This window comes from Ananas comosus, linkage group 4 (genome assembly GCF_001540865.1).
Source record: "Ananas comosus cultivar F153 linkage group 4, ASM154086v1, whole genome shotgun sequence".
Classification (NCBI taxonomy): domain Eukaryota; kingdom Viridiplantae; phylum Streptophyta; class Magnoliopsida; order Poales; family Bromeliaceae; genus Ananas; species Ananas comosus.
This window is the reverse complement of record NC_033624.1, coordinates 13234643-13253419: the sequence shown is the minus strand read 5'-3', so window position 1 is coordinate 13253419 and position 18777 is coordinate 13234643. Positions and strand designations below refer to the sequence as shown.

Sequence of the window (18777 nt, the reverse complement as noted above, 5' to 3'; positions counted from 1 at the left end):
ATTTAAAAGTGTCACTATACACTATTTTTATTATAGTGCATAATTATAAATAAATTAGAAAATTTCAATTACGTTTTCTTGTTCATTTTTTACACTCACTCAAACTCTCTAACCGCCAATGAGCAGTCCCCGTCGCTCTCCTCCATTTATTTGGATTTAAAAACCCATAAATTGCCCACCAACTACCCCTCCACAAGCAAGTCAATCCCCCTCACTTCTTTCAAAATTGCTCCATCTCTTTCTCATTTAAACAATGGCGTCGGTGTCCCTTTCGGTTCCCTCCTTCTTGGACCTGGTCGCTCCATTCCTCAAGAAGCTCCCCCCCGCCTACTCCTGTTTTAGGGTTTCGACCTCCACCCCTTTGCGAGGTTTCGTCGTGGTGGGCTCGAGGTCTCGGGTGCGAGGCGTCCGAGGATTTCTGTGAGTATTTTTGAGCATTTCGATCGTTTGAGTGGTTAGAGTTTAGCCGATTTGAGGAGGTTTATGGCGATTTTAGGGTTCTTGATGTTAGATGGATGTAGAAGTTTTGATCAATGAAACAAAGCCGAGGTCTCGGTTCCTTGGTGTTCTGCTCGATTCGAGGAGTCCGAGGACTGGAATTTTGATGATTTTTTTAAAAAAAGTTTTTGATCTTTTGTATCCGTAGGTTTTGCCATAACTACTGTATCCATAGTTATGTGGGATTTTTCGGGTGCTTGTTGTTAGATGGATCTAGAAGTCTTTTGTTACGGTGCAGGATCACTGTAACGAGTTGGAGGTTTCGATTGCTTTGTGTTCTGCTTGGTTCGGGGCATCCGAGGATAGTCAGTATGCTGGTTGTTCATTGAGTTCTTGATCATTTGAACTGTTAGGTTTTACCCGATTTGAGTAGTTTTATCAAGTTTTTAGCGTTCTTGATGTGCCCGAACCTATGCTCTTTTTTCTGTTAAGGAATTTTCGGAATTAGCTCTTTAACGAATTGGTGGTTTCTCGTCCCTATAAGTGGGGTTGGAGGTATTGATTCTCTGGTGTTCTGGGTTTGAGGCGGTTGTGAGTAACTTCGTCTCTCATATTCTTGATTATCTGAATCTTTTGTCTTATGCACTTTGAGAGTTTTTATGGAGTTTCTGTGGTTCTTGATACCAGATGAATATATGGTTTCTTTTTCTTTTTATAGTCTATCAGCATGAACAGAGCTTTTGTTAGTACTCAAGGATTAGAGATTGATTTACTTCTAGAAGTTAGGTAGTAAAGCTCGAGCAACTTTCTTAGGAAGAAGCGCCTTTTACTACCCTTTGTCGGTAAAGAAATTTCTGAATTAGCTCTTAATCTTATAGAAAACCGTAGTGGTTAACAATCCTCTTAAATGGATTTGGCTTTCCCATTTTATTTTTTGCATGCTTTGTGGAGAAGTTTTAAAATTTCGATGGTTCTATCCAAATTATTTTACAGAAACTAATCCTTTACTATATCCATGTCTGTAACAGTCTAATAGATTTAATCTTTCTTGGGTATTTAATACAGGGGAATAACGATGTTATAGAGGAGAAGTTTATGCTTCTAGATCGACTGTATGAGCTCTTGTGCTTCTTGAGCAGCTGTACGAAATCAGTAATATGTTTATCTCTAAATTACTCAATTTGTAGTTTAAACCTACATTACTAGATTTAGATATTATTGTAGACACTTTTTTGAATTTAGTCCTCTGAAGATAAGTTTGATGTCCAAAGTATGAATTTAATCCACTTATATTGTTGACTCATAGAACATTAAGAACCTTGCAATTATAAGTGGATCTCTTGTCGAAATTTCTGTATGCATTTTATTACCCACAGTTTGACTCTTGCATATATTTTCTACTTTAAATTTTAAATGTGAAAACTGATTGTATGTGCTATGGTCTCTTATCATTTATCAATATGATTACATACAAGATATGTATGTGTTGAGTTAGAATAGTGTTAAAAGTATCTGGTTGTATCCTTATATTGAAGATTAATACTGTTAGATAAAATCTAAATTATCTGAAATGGTTAGAAGCCAAAACCTCATGGTTTTAGAACTCTTCAACTTAAAGATCAAGTGCCTCCATATTGACAATTTTAGCAGTTGATAAAAGTTGTTCGTTCAATCAGCATTTCGTAATAATTTAGAAGCAAATTTTGGTTTTTAAATGTTTCACTATATCAGTTAAAATCAATTACTTTCATTCTCAATTTAGTTTTGTATTGTTAATTTATTGGACCGTCAATGTTGTGTACACATGTCATATAGTAAATCTACTTACAAATATTATGTCTTTTGGTTTAATCAACAATTCAATTAGTCTATATTATATTATGGCAAAGAAGAGAGTTTAAAATAGGTTTTTATGATAGATTATTAAAAGAAACTTTGTTTTTCAGGCCATGGCTTTCTTTCTTTTGCCTATTTTTTATGTTCCCTTGCCCTGTTCCATTTAATATCTTGACATACTCTCTACTCTTTTCTCTTTCTGCTGGATTTTTGATTAATTAACTTTGATTAGCTGCAAAGTTATTTTGATCAAATTCCCTTATCATCAATTTGTGGCATTTAAACATCCTAAAACCACATCAACTTGTCACTTGAGTGGCACAGCCACAACAGGACATTGCATGATGCTGTACTGACTTGTGACAACGTGGACATACCAAGTGAGTCATTAAATATTTGAATAAGTATTAAAATCATTATTGCATATTAAGAGAGCAGTGATTGAAGAGGGTGCTTAACAAGCATTTTCTCGTTCAGGTTGTTTGACTCCATATATATATACGGAGAAAAAAAAACTTCTACCTTTTTCCTTCTTTGTTGATGTTCTTTATGTTATTCGTCTCTGCAGTCTTAATTGTTTCTTAAATCTATTATTCAATGTTGGTGATGCTCGCCAAAATTAATTTATAGCCTGAAAAGCTTCTTGACCAGTCTATATTTCCATAGACCGAGCAGCAAGGGCTATTCAACCCGAAAGGGTTGCATGAAGGAGCCACACTGAACTAGCTGGACTTCGCCTTGTAGCGCAGCTTATTTTCAAGCAACTTGCGGACCAATAGACCATGTAGTCTTTTTGACCACTTTAACTAGTCCAAAGTTTCCAATTCTCTTAAATCTTTTCTTGTTACTATTTTCAAGATCTCACATATGCAAAGAAAGTTAGAATAGGGCTTAAATTACTGTGTATCACTAACAAGATGAGCATTTGGCAAGCCAAGACCGAGTTTTGGATGATAGCTTAGTGCATCTAGTACTATGTGAGCATATAATTTTTCTATCATATTCAATTGTAGAATTTAATATATGAACAAATCTCGAAACTGTCTTTTGTGTTGGTAACTCTTAATTTTCTCCTTTGGGTTTTTTGGGTAGCCAAATGTGTAGTTTCTGGACATTCTTTAGTTGCTAAAATAAATTATGATGCTTTAGTTTGGCAGGAGGCTGATTGTCACCTGCGGATTTGCGTCATTGAAACCTGGAAGTTCCTTTCAGTATTATGACCGAGATGTTACAGCCTAAAGTTGTCTTATTCTGGGTCTTTCTTGCTGCACCATCTTTTTGCCATTTGGCAATCACTAGAGCGCAAATAACTGATCCATCAGAAGGTGATAACATGGATGCTATTTTTGGGTCCTGTGCTTCATTCTACTTTTTATTCACTACCTTATTTCCTGAGAGTACATGCCAAATTATCATTTGAAGGGACAAAAAGTAATGGGTTTTCTGAACTCACGTGATTTTGTGATTTCTCGGCTTTCAGGTTTAGGTTACTTCTCTCAAACAATTTATGTTTGAGATAGTTCATTTATCTATTAAAGAATCTGTGATTGGATATTCTTGTAAATTTGTTTTTCTAGATTTTCTAAGACTTGTTAGAATTTGAAACTGTTTTATTTATTTATTTTTTATTTTTCACATGAGAAATGAAACTTTAGTGGTAACTATTTTTCACTTTGTTATTTTATAAAAAGAATACTTTGAAAGTTAACCTACGGGCTACAGTAACAAGTAGATAAAAGCTCAGTATAAATAATTTGTTTAAAGGATTTTGGAAACCAGCTATGAATGCTGTTTTTTGTTACAAGTCAATGTATAGGGCTGTAGGCTATATTATTTGAATAATGATCACAAAGTTTTATGTAAAAGAGAACCTGGGAAGTACCTTTCTTTTATTCTCAGTAAATCTACCTTGATTCCTGAGAACTGAAAAGTAGAATAAACTATGACACCTTTGCTTGTAATTATGTCTTAAATGTTATTACATATCTCATTTAGCTAGAATTGAAATTATACTAAACTTTCTCGGGTTGGTATGCAGTTAGTGCTTTGAAGTCCATCAAAAACAGTTTGGTGGATCCTCAGAATAAACTCAAGAACTGGAGAAGTGGAGATCCATGCACATCAAGTTGGACTGGGGTTATTTGTTATAATTCTACATTAAGTGATGGTTACCTGCATGTAAAAGAATTGTACGACTGAAGCTTACCTTTGTATCTTTCTTGTTCTCATTTAGTTGAATCAATGCTCAATTACTATTGTTTGCAAGCAATTTGTGATGACTCATTATTCTTTTTGTGAAAAAGACCCTCCGTCTCCTTTAAATTTCAGTTATGTGAGGAGTTAAGCACTTGAAATCAGTAATTCATTGATTCCTGAAGTTTTTCAAAACTCTGCTTTTGCTAATTACCTCTGTTAGCAGTGAAATTGGATGGTTTCTTTGGCTATGGTTGAGTGGGTGGTCTAGGGTTCTGTTAATCCTGCTTATGAAGGAGTGCTGTTTGACTTAAAGCTCTTTAAGAAACCCTAAAACCATTTTAGTTAGTCTTCTCAACAGCTTCTCATTGAAGCCCAAAGCCAAATTTGTCAATTGGAAATTCTATTTTTGAGGCCAAGAAACCTATTTCAGCTTGCCTCTCGACTTGTAAGCTTTGGATCTTTTGTACTCCAAACATATGGTGGTTACCTTTTGAGTCGAATTGTTCCAGAAATTAGGCCAAATAGGTGCTTAATACAAGTCAGGACTTAGAAAATTTCTTTATGTAAAGCTTTATGTTATGTTAAACAAATGATAGCGACAAATTTAATATACTATATATTTGTCTAACTACATTTACTTTTTAATACTCTTACCATGAATTTTGTCCCTGCAGGCAACTTCTAGGGAGGAATCTGTCAGGAACCTTGGCTCCTGAGCTTGGCCAATTATCTTATATGCAAATATTGTGAGCGTAGATGTTTGATTTTGATTATTGGATAATGTTGTCCAATAACACCATTTTCTATTTCTTGTTAATCATATTGGCATCTGTTTTTTACTTTTGTTTCATGCGAATTGAATCCAGATGGTTTCAGCATTGATTTAATCATTTTATTTTGAAGGGATGTTATGTGGAACAGCATAAATGGAAGCATTCCAAAGGAGATTGGCAATATTACTTCATTGGTGCTCTTGTAAGTCAAATTGTTGTACAAGTATTTAAAACAGCATGTGTGTGAAGGACTAGTTGACATTGAGACTGGTTCTTTTTTCTCATCAAGTTCTGTTTTTTGATGATATTCATGCTGCACAAATTTGTATCAATAAAAAGGAATGACAGCCATCTTCATACCGCAGGGCTCAGAGAAACTAAACTGTTGATATGAAAAAAAAAGTCATCTTCATCCTTGTGCTTTAATTATCTTGGAATTCATCACATTGCCTGCCTTAGTCATTATGGTTTATTTTTTCAACCGTCGTGTCGAGCAGTAGCAAGTTCTGTAATGTTTTTGAAACAACTAATCACATGCTTCTCTTTCTTTACAGGCTTCTAAATGGCAACAAATTATCTGGCCATTTACCTGAAGAGCTTGGCTACCTCCCTAACTTAAATAGAATACAGATTGATCAAAACCAGATATCAGGGCCGGTACCAAAATCATTTGCATTCTTGAACACTACAAAGCATTTGTGAGTACAATATGGTTTACTAGCATTTTAATCCAGAAGAGTGTGTTCTATCCATTGGTTGGAACTTGGAAGGGATTTACTTTCTAATAAAACGTACCTCTATGTTTTCTCAACAGCCACATGAACAACAATTCGTTAAGTGGGCAAATTCCACATGAGCTGTCCAGATTACCAAACCTTGTTCACCTGTGAGTATTATTGACGGTCAAGTCCATTCCTGCTTACATTCTTGCTTTGTTTGTTGTGATGATGTGGGTTCTCTTTGTTCTGCTTCCTTATTCTTTTGTTAATCTGTGAGTAACTGCAGATTATTGGACAACAACAACCTATCAGGCCCTCTTCCCCCAGAATTATCACAGATGCCAAACCTGCTTATACTGTAAGTAGTCATCGAAATCCGTTAGTTTGACATGCAGCATAACTGATGAACTCTGACCGTTATATTTACTGCAGCTTCAAACTGTTCTTGAAAATCAGAGTTGGGCAACTTGATAATTGATCCGGTTATATTTGGTCATATAGGTCAAGTTTGTCAACCTAAACCAGACTATCAGCGGAAGTTAGCTTAACATGAACCCACTACTTTTATCTCAGATGCAAGTCTAGTTCACAGGTCATGTGAAGTATCCCAGTTTTTGTTTTGTAGAAGCGTTCATTCGGAATGAATTTGAAAAGGAGTGCTTTTGACCTTTTTTTTCCCGTTGGTCTCCATATGTGATACTTATCACATTGAAAGTGACATTTACATTCTTCTTGTTTTCCATTTTATGCTTCATGATTTCTATTGCGAGGCTCTCCAGAACTCCCCTTTCCACAAATAACGTCTGTAATGGCCCAACCTGGTCCACTAGTATTACCAATTTGTTGGGCCTGAACAGCAGACTTGAAATGCTTAAGCTTAGCTGCTCAAGTAGTCAATATTAATATACCAGTTTTCATGTACTGAAGTGAAATTCCTATACTATCTGATGTGGAACTGTTGGAAAGTGACAGACTACTCACCTCCTAAGCCTTGTCAGTCCTTGTCAAGCTCATCACACTTCTTGCATTCTCCTCCTAGTACTCATCCATGTGGGTTTTTGGGGCCTTCCGCCTTCGCCCTGTTGAACCAGGAGGTGCACTGTGGATGCATAATCTACTATCTATATAAACTCATGAAAGGGCAACCGGTTTGAAGCCCTCCCCTTTATTCTGGGGGGTGGTGGGGCCCACAAACAATTTTTTAGAATTAATTGCACATTGGTCCCCAAGCTTTCCACAATTTTCATTTTGGTCCCTAATATTTTTTTTTGCAATCAAAATTTCAAATCTCTTGATTTCATCGCAATAAAATGACACTGCTAAAAGAGATTTTAAAATTAACGACATTATAATGCCATCGTTTATTTAGCTTTCTTTTGCATGTCAATTTTAGTTCCTAAATTTTGCATATTTTTCATATCACATGATAGTGCCTCTGGGAGTAGCTATGATACCTTATGTAACAGCCTATTTGCTACTTCTTGGGCTTGAACCACTGACTCAAAATGCTTAAGCGCAAGTTTTCAATACTAATGTGCTATTTCTTACTTACTGAAGCATAGTGCCAGCACTATGTGGCTATTGGGTTGTGACAACATTAGTTTTGCTATGAATTGAGCAAATTAATTTTTTACTCTCTGATCTACATGTTGCTGAATTCTATAGGGCTATATACTTCTCGAAGACAAATTTTTTGTTTTCTAATTTTTATTTTCAGGGTTTCCTAGATTTACAAGCTTTAATATTGATTATGTGGCTGGCATCTTCACCTTTGTTCACTATTTTGCAGTCAACTAGATAATAATAACTTCAGTGGGAGCTCAATTCCATCTTCTTATGGCAGTATTACTCAGCTTCTAAAGTTGTAAGTGCATTGTTCTTATAGCTATTAGTGGCGTTTGCTAGTGCTTGGATAATATTTAGGTGGAGAATGTTTATGTGTTGCTATACTCTGTAAATAGGAATTGCAGGGTCCTCCTTGACTTCTATAATGGGTCCTTGCAAATAGAACTGATCGGGGGACAGATGAAGTTCAACTTATGATTAGTTTCCTATATGTGTTGTCTAAAGCTGCATAAGCAGGGTTTTTGATACACTAGTTTTTGATCCTCCTTGTTAAAGAGCCTGTATGGTCATAATTTTCTTATTTAAGTTCTCTTGTGTCGTTTGAGCTCATAAATATCCTCACCAAATTCAGCTATGCAATGTCTTATTTAAAGTTCTCTAGTATCGTTTGAGCGAGTCAATATCCTCATTAAATTCAGCTATGCAATATGTCAGAATTTTATCTGCTGAATTAATTACTCTTAGTTGCCGAGTGATGCACGTTTGGCATTGTTTATTTTTCCTTGCGTTTTTTTTGTCCTGTAGTTCTTTGTAGTTGAAGGCAAATAGCAATGCATTAAAGAATGTGAAATAATCGTTTTTCTCCGAAAGTTTAAGCTAGCACAAAAAAGTGTTTTTTATGTTTTTATATTTAACGCTCCCCCCTCACGTCTAGACTCGCGACATTTTGATAGGCCTATGGCGTGAACTTGAATTAAATGGGAGGAAATCAATTACGCTAGGAGCCTGATGGGACTCGAACTTAGGACCTCCTGCTCTGATACTAGAGATGCAAACGGGGCGGATCTGGGGTCGGGAGCCCCGCCCCGCTACCAATCCCGCCCCGCTCCTGCCCGCCGTCCTGCCCCAGAATCGTTGACGGATATCCTGTTATTATTTCGTTTCAAAAATATAATCGTTAATCCGTCCCACTCATACACCACCTCCGCCGGCGCCCGAATCTGCCCCGCCAATTAATATATTTTTTAAAATTATAATATTATTAATATTTTGTAAAATATAAATTAATATTTTTTTAATAATAATGAATAAATATTACTAGTTATATATAATTATATACTTATTATAATATATATATATATATATATATATATATAATTAACAATATCAAATATAAAAATAAAAAATATCAATTACAATTTGAAGCAAAATTCAAAAGTTTCAAATACATGAGAAATGAGAGCACCAACTTATTTGTATTTTGGATTTTTTTTGTAAATATATTATTTTTTAGGGACATTTTCTTAAAATATAAACGGTTTTCGAGGTGGATTCAGGGTGGATCATGGCGGGGCGGATTCGGAGCGGGTCAAAATTTTTCCTGTTTCCTACCCCGAATCCGTCTTGGATCATAAAAATTATCCCGTTTCTTGCCCCGAATTCGTTTATTTCTCCCCGTTTACTGCCCCATTTGGGGCGGATTGGGGCGGGAGCTCCACCAACCAGGATCCGTTTGCATCCCTATCTGATACCATGTTAACTTATGTGAAACAACCGTTGTTCTCTAAAAGCTAAAGCTATTAAGTTAGCGAAGTGCTCTTTTGGCCCTTGCTTTCACAATGACTTCATTAAGTTTGGCTATTGTTGGATTGTGTTAGATCAGTTTGAATCCTCGAATGACCCCGACATGATGTCTTTTCGTTATTAGTTTAAGATTTTGTTACTTAAGATATTTTATTTGAGATATCTACTAGATTAGGAATATCTTTTGATTTATTCATTTTTATTTGTGTTAGATCACTCAGAATCCTAGAACGACCCCGATATGAAGTCTTTTCGTTATTAGATTAGGTTTTTGTTACTTAAGATATTTTATTTGAGATATCTACTAGATTAGGAATATCTTTTGATTTATTCATTTTTATTTATATTAGAATTATTATAATGATTCTAGGCCTATAATAAGAGGTCTCTTCTTTTGTAATCAATGGTCAATTTAATTAATAAAGAATTGAGTTCTTTTTAGTGGCATCTAGATTAGATTAAAGTGGAAGAGGTCCCTTTTTCTTTTGGAGCAGAGAGGCGTCCGATTGAGACATTAAATCTATCTATTGGAATCAAAGTTATAGTTAGGAGCAGGATATCCTAACAGATTGTTTCCAATCTCTATTATTATGTGTTTTCTCTGACGACTACTACTTATAAATGAATACTGCATTTTGTCGGACATCTTCTCTGTGTTACATTTTAACCTTAAGTTCTTCTCAATAATATGATTGCTTCTGAGCATCATGATTTCGTATTTGCTGACTGTAAATATCGTAACTTTGTTAAACAGCCTATTTCTACCAACAAAATTTGTGCACCATACAGTGATAACATATGCTTTGTCAGATTGATGCTGTGTGTGTGTGTGTGTGTGATGAAAGTGTGTGCGCGTTTATGCATGTGCGTGTCTCAATTCTATGTGCTAGCTGTTTATGTCTTTTCTTTTTCGTTTATCAGGAGTCTGAGGAACTGCAGCTTACAAGGAAGTGTCCCTGATCTTAGCAGGATAAGCCAACTTGGCTATTTGTGAGAATACTTATCGTGATATGCCACTTCATAGATCAAGAGATTAACTAATTTTTGTGTACAAATATATGTATTTATTGGGATCTGACAGATTGATGTAATTGGTATTTCAGAGACCTGAGCTGGAACCAGTTGACAGGACCCATACCATCTTCCAAACTGTCAAATAATATCACTACCATGTATGGCACAAATGCGAGTCTTTGTAATTTGAAATACATTGCTTCTTATAAAAACAAAGACTTGCACATAGGTTTGGCACGATAATTACCTAAGGCCTTGAACTCCGTGCTCTATCCTGACTCCTGGTAATTTTGCAGTGATCTTTCCCATAACTTACTTAATGGATCCATCCCCGCAAACTTCTCGGGGCTTCCTGACCTCCAGATATTGTAAGCTATTCTTTTTACCTTTATCTTTAAAGCCATAGTGTAAGGAATCAATTTTTATTTTTTATTCTGTTATACATTAATTTGTCTTCCAAGTAAAACGAGTCATCTTCTTTTCCTCATTCAATTTTGTCTCAATGTTGAACTCATTTCTTGACACAACTTTGTCGCCATTAGTGTCTTAGGTGAACCATTTCTTTCACCAAGCTTAATTTAATAATTCATCTTTTGCAGGTCTCTCGATCACAATAATCTGACAGGTTCTGTTCCATCTAATGTCTGGCAGAATATTGTGTTCACTGGAAATAGAAGTCTATACTTGTAAGAGTTGATGATTAGTAAATTCCTCCTTTCATGGGGATTTTTAAAAGATCTAAATACAATTTTGTTGGAATGTTTTTGCAGGGATTTCCAGAATAATTCTCTGACTAATATATCAAGTCCTCTTAATCCTCCTGCAAGCGTTACCATTATGTATGCTCTTCTTTCACTTATGTCTAGTGATATTGTGTTTGTCATATTACTCTTTGTTTTGGTGTATCTAGCAGAACTCTTTAGGGTAGATTATGTAATGTTTATCCCATTTGCATTTATTTGCTCCAGGCTTGTTTGTCGATTACTATTTACCATATTTCTCTTCTTCTTCGGTTTTCATTTGTGCACCCTTAGCATCCTTCTACTTTCTTATATACCTAGCGTGCTAGTGTGCTAAGTTGCCAGTTCGGAGAATATGAAGATAGCAGACACAGACTTGTCTTCATTCTGGCACAGTTTCTATGAATGTATCAAATTATATTCGTAGGACAATCAAATTCTATGCTTATATTATCTGTGAACATTTACGTTGTCTCTAATTTCTGAGCTTAGTTGGCTCCAAGCAGTTAAAAAGTAGGGGTGAAAACAGATTGGACACGGATCGGATGGTACTCAACCAATATTTATATCCATATATTTGCAATGGATACGTATGTGGCTTTGGATATTAAACAAATACTAACATCCGAACTTGTATCTGGTTAGAATAGTTAGAGATACAAATGTTATGCAGGTAGGTTATTGAATCATATAGATATAAATTAAATATTGAAAGAATATATAGACTTACAGGAGAAAAGGTTTGTCAATATAGATAAACTATGTGAAATTTCTTTGATCAAGCAAACAGAAAATATTGAGAAATCTGGAAAAACAATATCAACCTTAGACTTAGTAATTAGCTTTTATATTTATCATATGCAAAACGGTTTCGTATTTGGAAAATCTGATATCATTATCTTAATCCAAGAGAAAATAGTGTATCTGAACTTGAATCCGAATTCGAAATTTTTCTAACTCAAGATCTAAAAATGAAACCAAATCTGAGAGCTATAATTAGTTCTTTTTAGATTGAGGAAAGCATGATTGGTGGCTGATTTGCAAATTGCATGATGCATCATGTATCCTTCCACGTGCAACCTAGACTGCAATAGATAATGTAGTAGCATTATATTGAGGACACATTACTGTTAGCTTGAATGGATGATATTTTCTTTTCCTGAGCTTTCTGTACATAATTTTTCTGCTTTTTTTTTTACGGTTACTAATGTTCTTTCCTCCTATAATTTGCATTTCCGTATGGTATATGTTAATCTAACATCATGCTCAGGTTATACGGGAACCCTGTATGTGCAAATGCAAACGGACTCAATATAGTCCAGTACTGTCAAGCTCAAGTCCTACAGATACCTGGAGGCACATCAAGCTCCAAAATAAATTGTCCGCCATGCCCCACTGACAAGACTTATGAATATAACCCATTATCTCCTTTCTCGTGCTTTTGTGCTGTGCCACTTGGAGTTGGATATCGTCTAAAGAGTCCTGGATTCACCGATTTTCGTCCATATTATGATGATTTCGAGGAGTACTTAACCAGTGGGCTTAAGTTGGCACTTTATCAATTGGAAATTGCTAATTTCATCTGGGAAGAAGGTCCAAGGCTGCGGATGAACTTAAAGTTGTTTCCCAACAATAGTATCTTCAATGCAAGTGAAGTATTACAAATCACAAGCATGTTCACAGGATGGTTGATTCCAGATTCAGATATATTTGGGCCTTATGAGCTTATAAACTTTACTTTGGGATCTTATGAGTCCGGTATGTTGCGAAGTTCATTATGTCAACACAGCAGTAACAAGTAGATCTGGTCATTCAATACAATCACAAGCAAATTTCTTTTTCTTTTTCTTTTTTTCTCTTTTTTTCTTTTTAACTTGTTGGTGCCATGTGATATTATTTTTTCCATGAAACAAAGAAAACTCCATGTTTCGGTATGTATGTCCTTAAATGCCGTCATATCATCAAGATAAGTTACTCTATCACAAATAGATCATATATTCCAAAACTCTCTCTGTGTCTCTCCTCCCCTCTTCGACTCTTTCTTCTCTCTCATTAACCATGTAAGAACTTCAACTTGAAAACAACAACTCTACAACATCTATCAAGAAACTTTACTTATTGTTCCTGTCTTCTGCTCAGCCTTTTTTTCTATCACTACATTCACTTGCTTTCTGCGGTTTTCATTTTCTCCTTAGCTGATGCTGAGCAATACTTTCTGATTTATGGTATTACGTCGATATCTAGCTATTATTGCACAGGCAGATAATGCCTTACAAGCTTATTTATGTACTTTAGGTTCAAACATGATACTGGCTGGAAGTTCCATGATACTGTAATTTAACAGTAAAATCTCGTAGGTGCTGTCATTCAACATTTAGATGGTTGTTCCATGGTTTGGCATGTATGTTGAAGTGTTATTTTGTCTAAATGGATGTTCTTGCTTGCCATGCCATTCTTGTAAAATCACTGTCATTGCTGTTGTTCGGTATTTACTTACAATAGCTAGTGGACGTACAGTAGTCATAGCGAGAGCTTCATAGGAATGAATTGCTTGTGCCAAGTGACACTCATCCATCACCTTATGTATGCTCTGGATAAACTAATCCTACCTGACATAGACCGTCGTGTGACTCAATCATGTGTGTGACTCAATCATGTTTATGTTAACTAATCTTTGGATAAATAGGAAATGCTCTGCGCACTTTCATTTAACTGCATTTCGGATTTCATTTGAAAATTGCTATCACTTTAACTAAAAATGTGTATTATTGACTGATTCTTGACACATGTGATTGCAGAGTTAAATCCTTCAAAATCCAGCTTAAAAACAGGAGCTATTGTTGGCATTGTCTTGGGGGCAGTTGCTTTTGCAGCCACACTCTCTGCCATTGTAACAATTATTATAATAAGAAGGCATTCGAGATATCAGGCAGTTTCAAAGAAACGCTCCTGTAAGTCCTCACGCTTAATAGAATCGGTTAATGAATCATATAGGTATAATGGACTGACTGATTCTGTGAAAGGATAAAGTATAAACTTTCTACCATTGCCAATAAATTCTCGATTTTTCTTTCTTGCCTTTTTTGCAGGGAAAAAAAAACAGTGATTTTTCTTTCCTTTGCAGTGGTCCTTCACCTAGAAGTATATTGCTATTCAATCAACTATATCTCTAAAAGCAATTCTTATCTCGCATCAACTTATTAAGCTTCATAGAATTTTGTCACCTCTTTCTTGGTCAAGTCACTCATATTAGTGATTGTAAATTGTATTTTGCCGAGCAACATTCAGTAAGTCAGTTGTGCATGAGGGCTGACGTATTATCTGATGATTAAGCCCCTTTTACTATTCTATTGTCGTTGGTTGTATTTTTCTGTTAGTTGCTGTGGTTTTTGACATGTGCTTATGTTTTGTTTTCATATGTTTTATTTATAAGTTTATCAAGAAATCTTAGTTGCATGACACCTTAATGAAATATCAAAGGCTGCTTCAACATTATTCTGACCCTTCAAAAATATCATACTCAATTACTCACTATGTTATGTCGATTGAGACATTCCTTGGAATTGCTAACTGCATCTAGCTAGCCTAGAACTCAAAAGATTGCTTCTAAAATGGCTGTTATTTTATGCTTTATATGTTTTTTTTTGTGCCATGGAAAAAATGCTGTATAAACTAATTTATGTGATTCTTTTCATATCCATGTGAATGATAAGATAGATCAGCCTCGCCAACTATTTTGAACAATTTGCAAATCAATTCTGATCTGCTTTTTGTTCAACTTACATCCTAAGAATGTTGTTGAATACTTTCTTCCACCTAATGCAGTGTCAAGATTAGCAATAAAAATTGATGGTGTGAAAAGCTTCACTTTTGAAGAGATGGCTGCAGCTACAAGTAATTTTAGCGACTCAACTCAAGTCGGTCAAGGAGGGTATGGGAAGGTATACAGAGGTGTGTTGGCTGATGGTATAGTAGTGGCCATTAAACGTGCACAACAGGGATCTCTACAGGGTTCAAAAGAGTTCTGCACAGAGATAGAATTGTTGTCAAGGTTGCACCATCGAAACCTGGTTGCTTTGCTTGGTTATTGTGATGAAGAAGATGAACAGGTATGCTTGTCTTACATCTAGAGTTGTTTAATCCTAAAGTCATCTTGATTTATATTTGATTTAATTTGAATTATTTTTTGTTTACTTTTCATATGGATGTTCCACCATAGGCAATTAGTTAATAATTGGAGCTACTACAGAAGGTGGGGTTGCAAAATGGGTCTTATATGCATAGTTATTCTTTGTAACATATTTTGTCAAAATGGTTTTCTTTGTGAACTTTCGAGCTTTTACAAATGGTTATTAGATATTCGCAAATGGCAATTTTAATATCCTAAGCATAATCGCTCTTATGGAGCCTTATGATCATATGCATTTTTTTATCTATATATAACCGCTCTCCAAGTTTCGGTATGGTTTCTATTCTGACCTGTGTATTTTAGCTGTCTTTGTACACATTTTTTATGTGTTCTGGCAGCTTTCTTTCCAAGGCATTCTTGAATTCTGATTTACATGGATATATGTGTATTTTTAGATCCTCCTTCATTCCTAGTTGGAGTGATCCCTTTGTCTTATTCATTGTACTTGTTGATCAGTCGTTCGTTATTGCTCAATCTTTATAGTAGTTTCACAGGCTTTAGCAGCCAATAATGGTATAGTTACTTTCAGATGGCCGATTTGCTGTTTGGTTAATGATCTAATTACGAAAATAAAGTAATTTCTAATTTCTACAATTTGAAACATTAAACTCTTATCTGTCAAGCGTATTCTTATTATACTAATTTGTGTGGCTTTCAGATGCTGGTGTATGAGTTCATGCCAAATGGTACTCTACGTGATCACCTTTCTCGTAAGTTTTTCCATGTTCTTGATGTCTGTGAATCCTCAATTATTGTTAGTTTACAAAGAGTAGGATATTGGATATTGGCGTAATGATTTAATCGTGCTCATTGTTTTGATGTGTTCTTTGTAATACTCATTGTGATGTAGCAGCTAGATCTAAAGAACCTTTAAATTTCTCCATGAGGTTGCGCATTGCATTGGGTTCTGCCAGGGGTATCCTTTATCTGCACACTGAAGCAGATCCTCCTATATTTCATCGCGATATTAAAGCCACCAACATCTTATTGGACTCCAAGTTTGTTGCAAAGGTCGCTGATTTCGGTCTCTCACGGCTTGCACCTATCCCCACTGCTGAGGGGACTACACCTGGTCATGTCTCAACCGTAGTGAAGGGCACTCCGGTTAGTATGCTTGAATATATTTCATTGATTGTCCTTTTGCTTGCCATCTCCATGGCTTAATCTGCTGTTCTACATAAGTTTTTTTTTTTTTTTTTTTTTTTTTTTTTTTTTTTTTTTTTTCAATATTTAACTTTTGGACTTCGATGCTCAAAGTTTGACGGCAAATTTGTGTTGGGTTAGATTCTCAAATTTGAAGTGTTCTGATGGTCTAGATGGTTTAGTTTGAGGATCCCAATCATTATCTCAACTTCCAACAAAAGAACCCTCTGAATGGATTAATTATCAGAAAAATGAGGCCAATTATTTGCATGGGAGGGAAAATGACACGGCACCACGTGATTCAGGGAGATAGCTTTGATTTTTATGAAATACAGTTTTCATTTGATGCTTTTTTTATTCCTCTATCCTTCGACTTACTTTCCTTTCTACTACTCCTTTGTAATGTACATTGTCTCTGTTCATTAATAAGACAACCTGGCTACTGGGAGTTTACTTGCTATGATCTCTATGAAGAAAATTTATCATATAGGTTTAGAGACGGTTTGCTGGTATCATGCTGTTATTGTAATTGATCCTATGTCTAGGGAACTCCAGACAAAAGGCCATGTATATAACAAAATTGCCTCCTTTGGACAGTCTTTTTTCTTGAAAGTGGTAATGGGAATATGCCATTGTCCAGAATTTATTAAGATGATAATATCTACATCATCCAATTATGCATAGATCACCAGTTGGGTGATCTCTGATCTCTGCTACTTAGAAAATGAAATGATTGCGATATTTAAATTGTATGAGAGATGTCTTAGTGAAGAGATATCTCCTTTAGATAGTCTTAACTTTGCAGTATTTGATTCTATTGATTTTTTCTGTTGCAGGGTTATCTTGATCCGGAGTACTTCCTAACTCATAAGCTTACAGACAAAAGCGATGTATATAGCCTTGGTGTCGTCTTTTTGGAGTTATTGACGGGGATGCAGCCTATTTCTCATGGCAAAAACATAGTTAGAGAGGTATGTAAATTATATGTAAGCTCTGTTCTTAAGTTTGCTGAATGCAACATCAAGATGTAGCGCATTCGGACTGGCAAAAACTAACCAACATCATTTTTTTCGTCAGTATTACATCTATATGTTGTCAACTAAAACTTCATTATACTAGAAAGATATGCTGTAATGTCACATGCATTCGGTTGAAACAAATGCTTAACGATTTACTTGTATAGCATCCAAATAACAGATCAAATAGAGATAACTCATCAAAATGTTTGTAGAATTTGCTATTATTGTGCTTTTATTAATTAGGTCTGTTGCCAACTGAAATTCTCAAAATGTAGCAGTTGTTTCACTCTGATGATTATAGGACTATATATGCTGTTCTCACTGTCTAGTTTATTTTTTGTAATATATTTAGGTGGCGATGGCCTCTCAATCTGGTATGACCTTCTCGGTGATCGATAAGCGCATGGGCTCGTATCCCTCAGAATGCGTTGAGAAATTCCTCTCCTTAGCTCTCATGTGCTGCCAGGACGAAACAGATGCACGGCCTTCAATGATGGAGGTTGTCAGGGAGCTGGAAGTCATATGGCGACTGACGCCGGAAGCCGACGCTGGGCTATCAGAATCCACTGCAACAGAAGCGAGCAAGACCGCGACGCCCACGACATCATCATCTCTGGAAATGGCCGCCCCGAACCACCCGTTCGTCTCGTCCGATGTGTCTGGAAGTGATCTTCTCAGTGGGGTTATGCCCAACATTACTCCTCGCTGACGAGGAAGCAGCGATCGAAGTTACCTGGAAAGGTATTTATCGTTTATGTAGATAGGACTACCATAGATGGAAAGAAAATAAATAATGCTGTGCTTGCAAACAAATTCCACATCACTCAACAAACTATGCCGTTTAATGGTTGGATTCGTTTCTTGATTTTGTGAATCATGCCTACGATGTAGAATCTGTTTGTAAGCATAACTTTCCGTGAAGTAGATAGACTAGAACGTGGACCTATGTGGAGTTTATTCCGCCCTCAACATTTCCAAGTTTCTTTCTTGTAGTTGATGTACATTTATATTTATATGTGTGGTGGTGTTGTAAATTTTTTTTTGTACGTCGTTTGTCATGCCTTAAACTGCTTTATTATGAATGTCCATTCGGTTTTTTTTTAAAATTTTTTAATTAAAATTTAATCTGGATGCATGGTCGGTACTTTTTTATTTCCTTAAAGAGCATACAATAATTAGCAGATGAAGAGTATAATATGTTTGTACACTCTATTATATCGCCCCTTAAATTATCTTCTCCAAATAAGAATTATAATTGTTATTATTATTATCAATATGTTTTTAATGAACTAAAAACTGAACTTCAAATTAGAAATTTATAAAATATTTCTGTAGTTTAGG

The 18777-nt window shown here is 35.5% G+C and overlaps 1 protein-coding gene across 10 annotated transcripts; it reads left to right on the top strand.

Annotated features, from left to right (window-relative positions):
- On the top strand, positions 206 to 18547 carry LOC109708819 (probable LRR receptor-like serine/threonine-protein kinase At1g06840). 10 transcript variants are annotated; one of them, XM_020230664.1, is made up of 23 exons: positions 211 to 420; positions 1504 to 1590; positions 2941 to 3058; positions 3432 to 3599; positions 4313 to 4463; positions 5145 to 5216; positions 5374 to 5445; positions 5798 to 5941; positions 6058 to 6129; positions 6249 to 6320; positions 7752 to 7826; positions 10253 to 10321; positions 10435 to 10503; positions 10642 to 10713; positions 10945 to 11031; positions 11116 to 11184; positions 12356 to 12843; positions 13884 to 14036; positions 14911 to 15194; positions 15933 to 15984; positions 16125 to 16378; positions 17254 to 17388; positions 17789 to 18547. In XM_020230664.1, exons 4-23 carry the CDS (start codon positions 3491 to 3493, stop codon positions 18143 to 18145), a joined length of 2856 nt encoding a protein of 951 aa, XP_020086253.1. In that variant the 5' UTR covers positions 211 to 420; positions 1504 to 1590; positions 2941 to 3058; positions 3432 to 3490; the 3' UTR covers positions 18146 to 18547. The 10 variants fall into 10 exon arrangements, with proteins under 10 accessions (XP_020086258.1, XP_020086253.1, XP_020086251.1 ...); XM_020230662.1 differs by having other exon boundaries at positions 3424 to 3599; XM_020230665.1 differs by lacking the exon at positions 2941 to 3058 and having other exon boundaries at positions 1504 to 1579.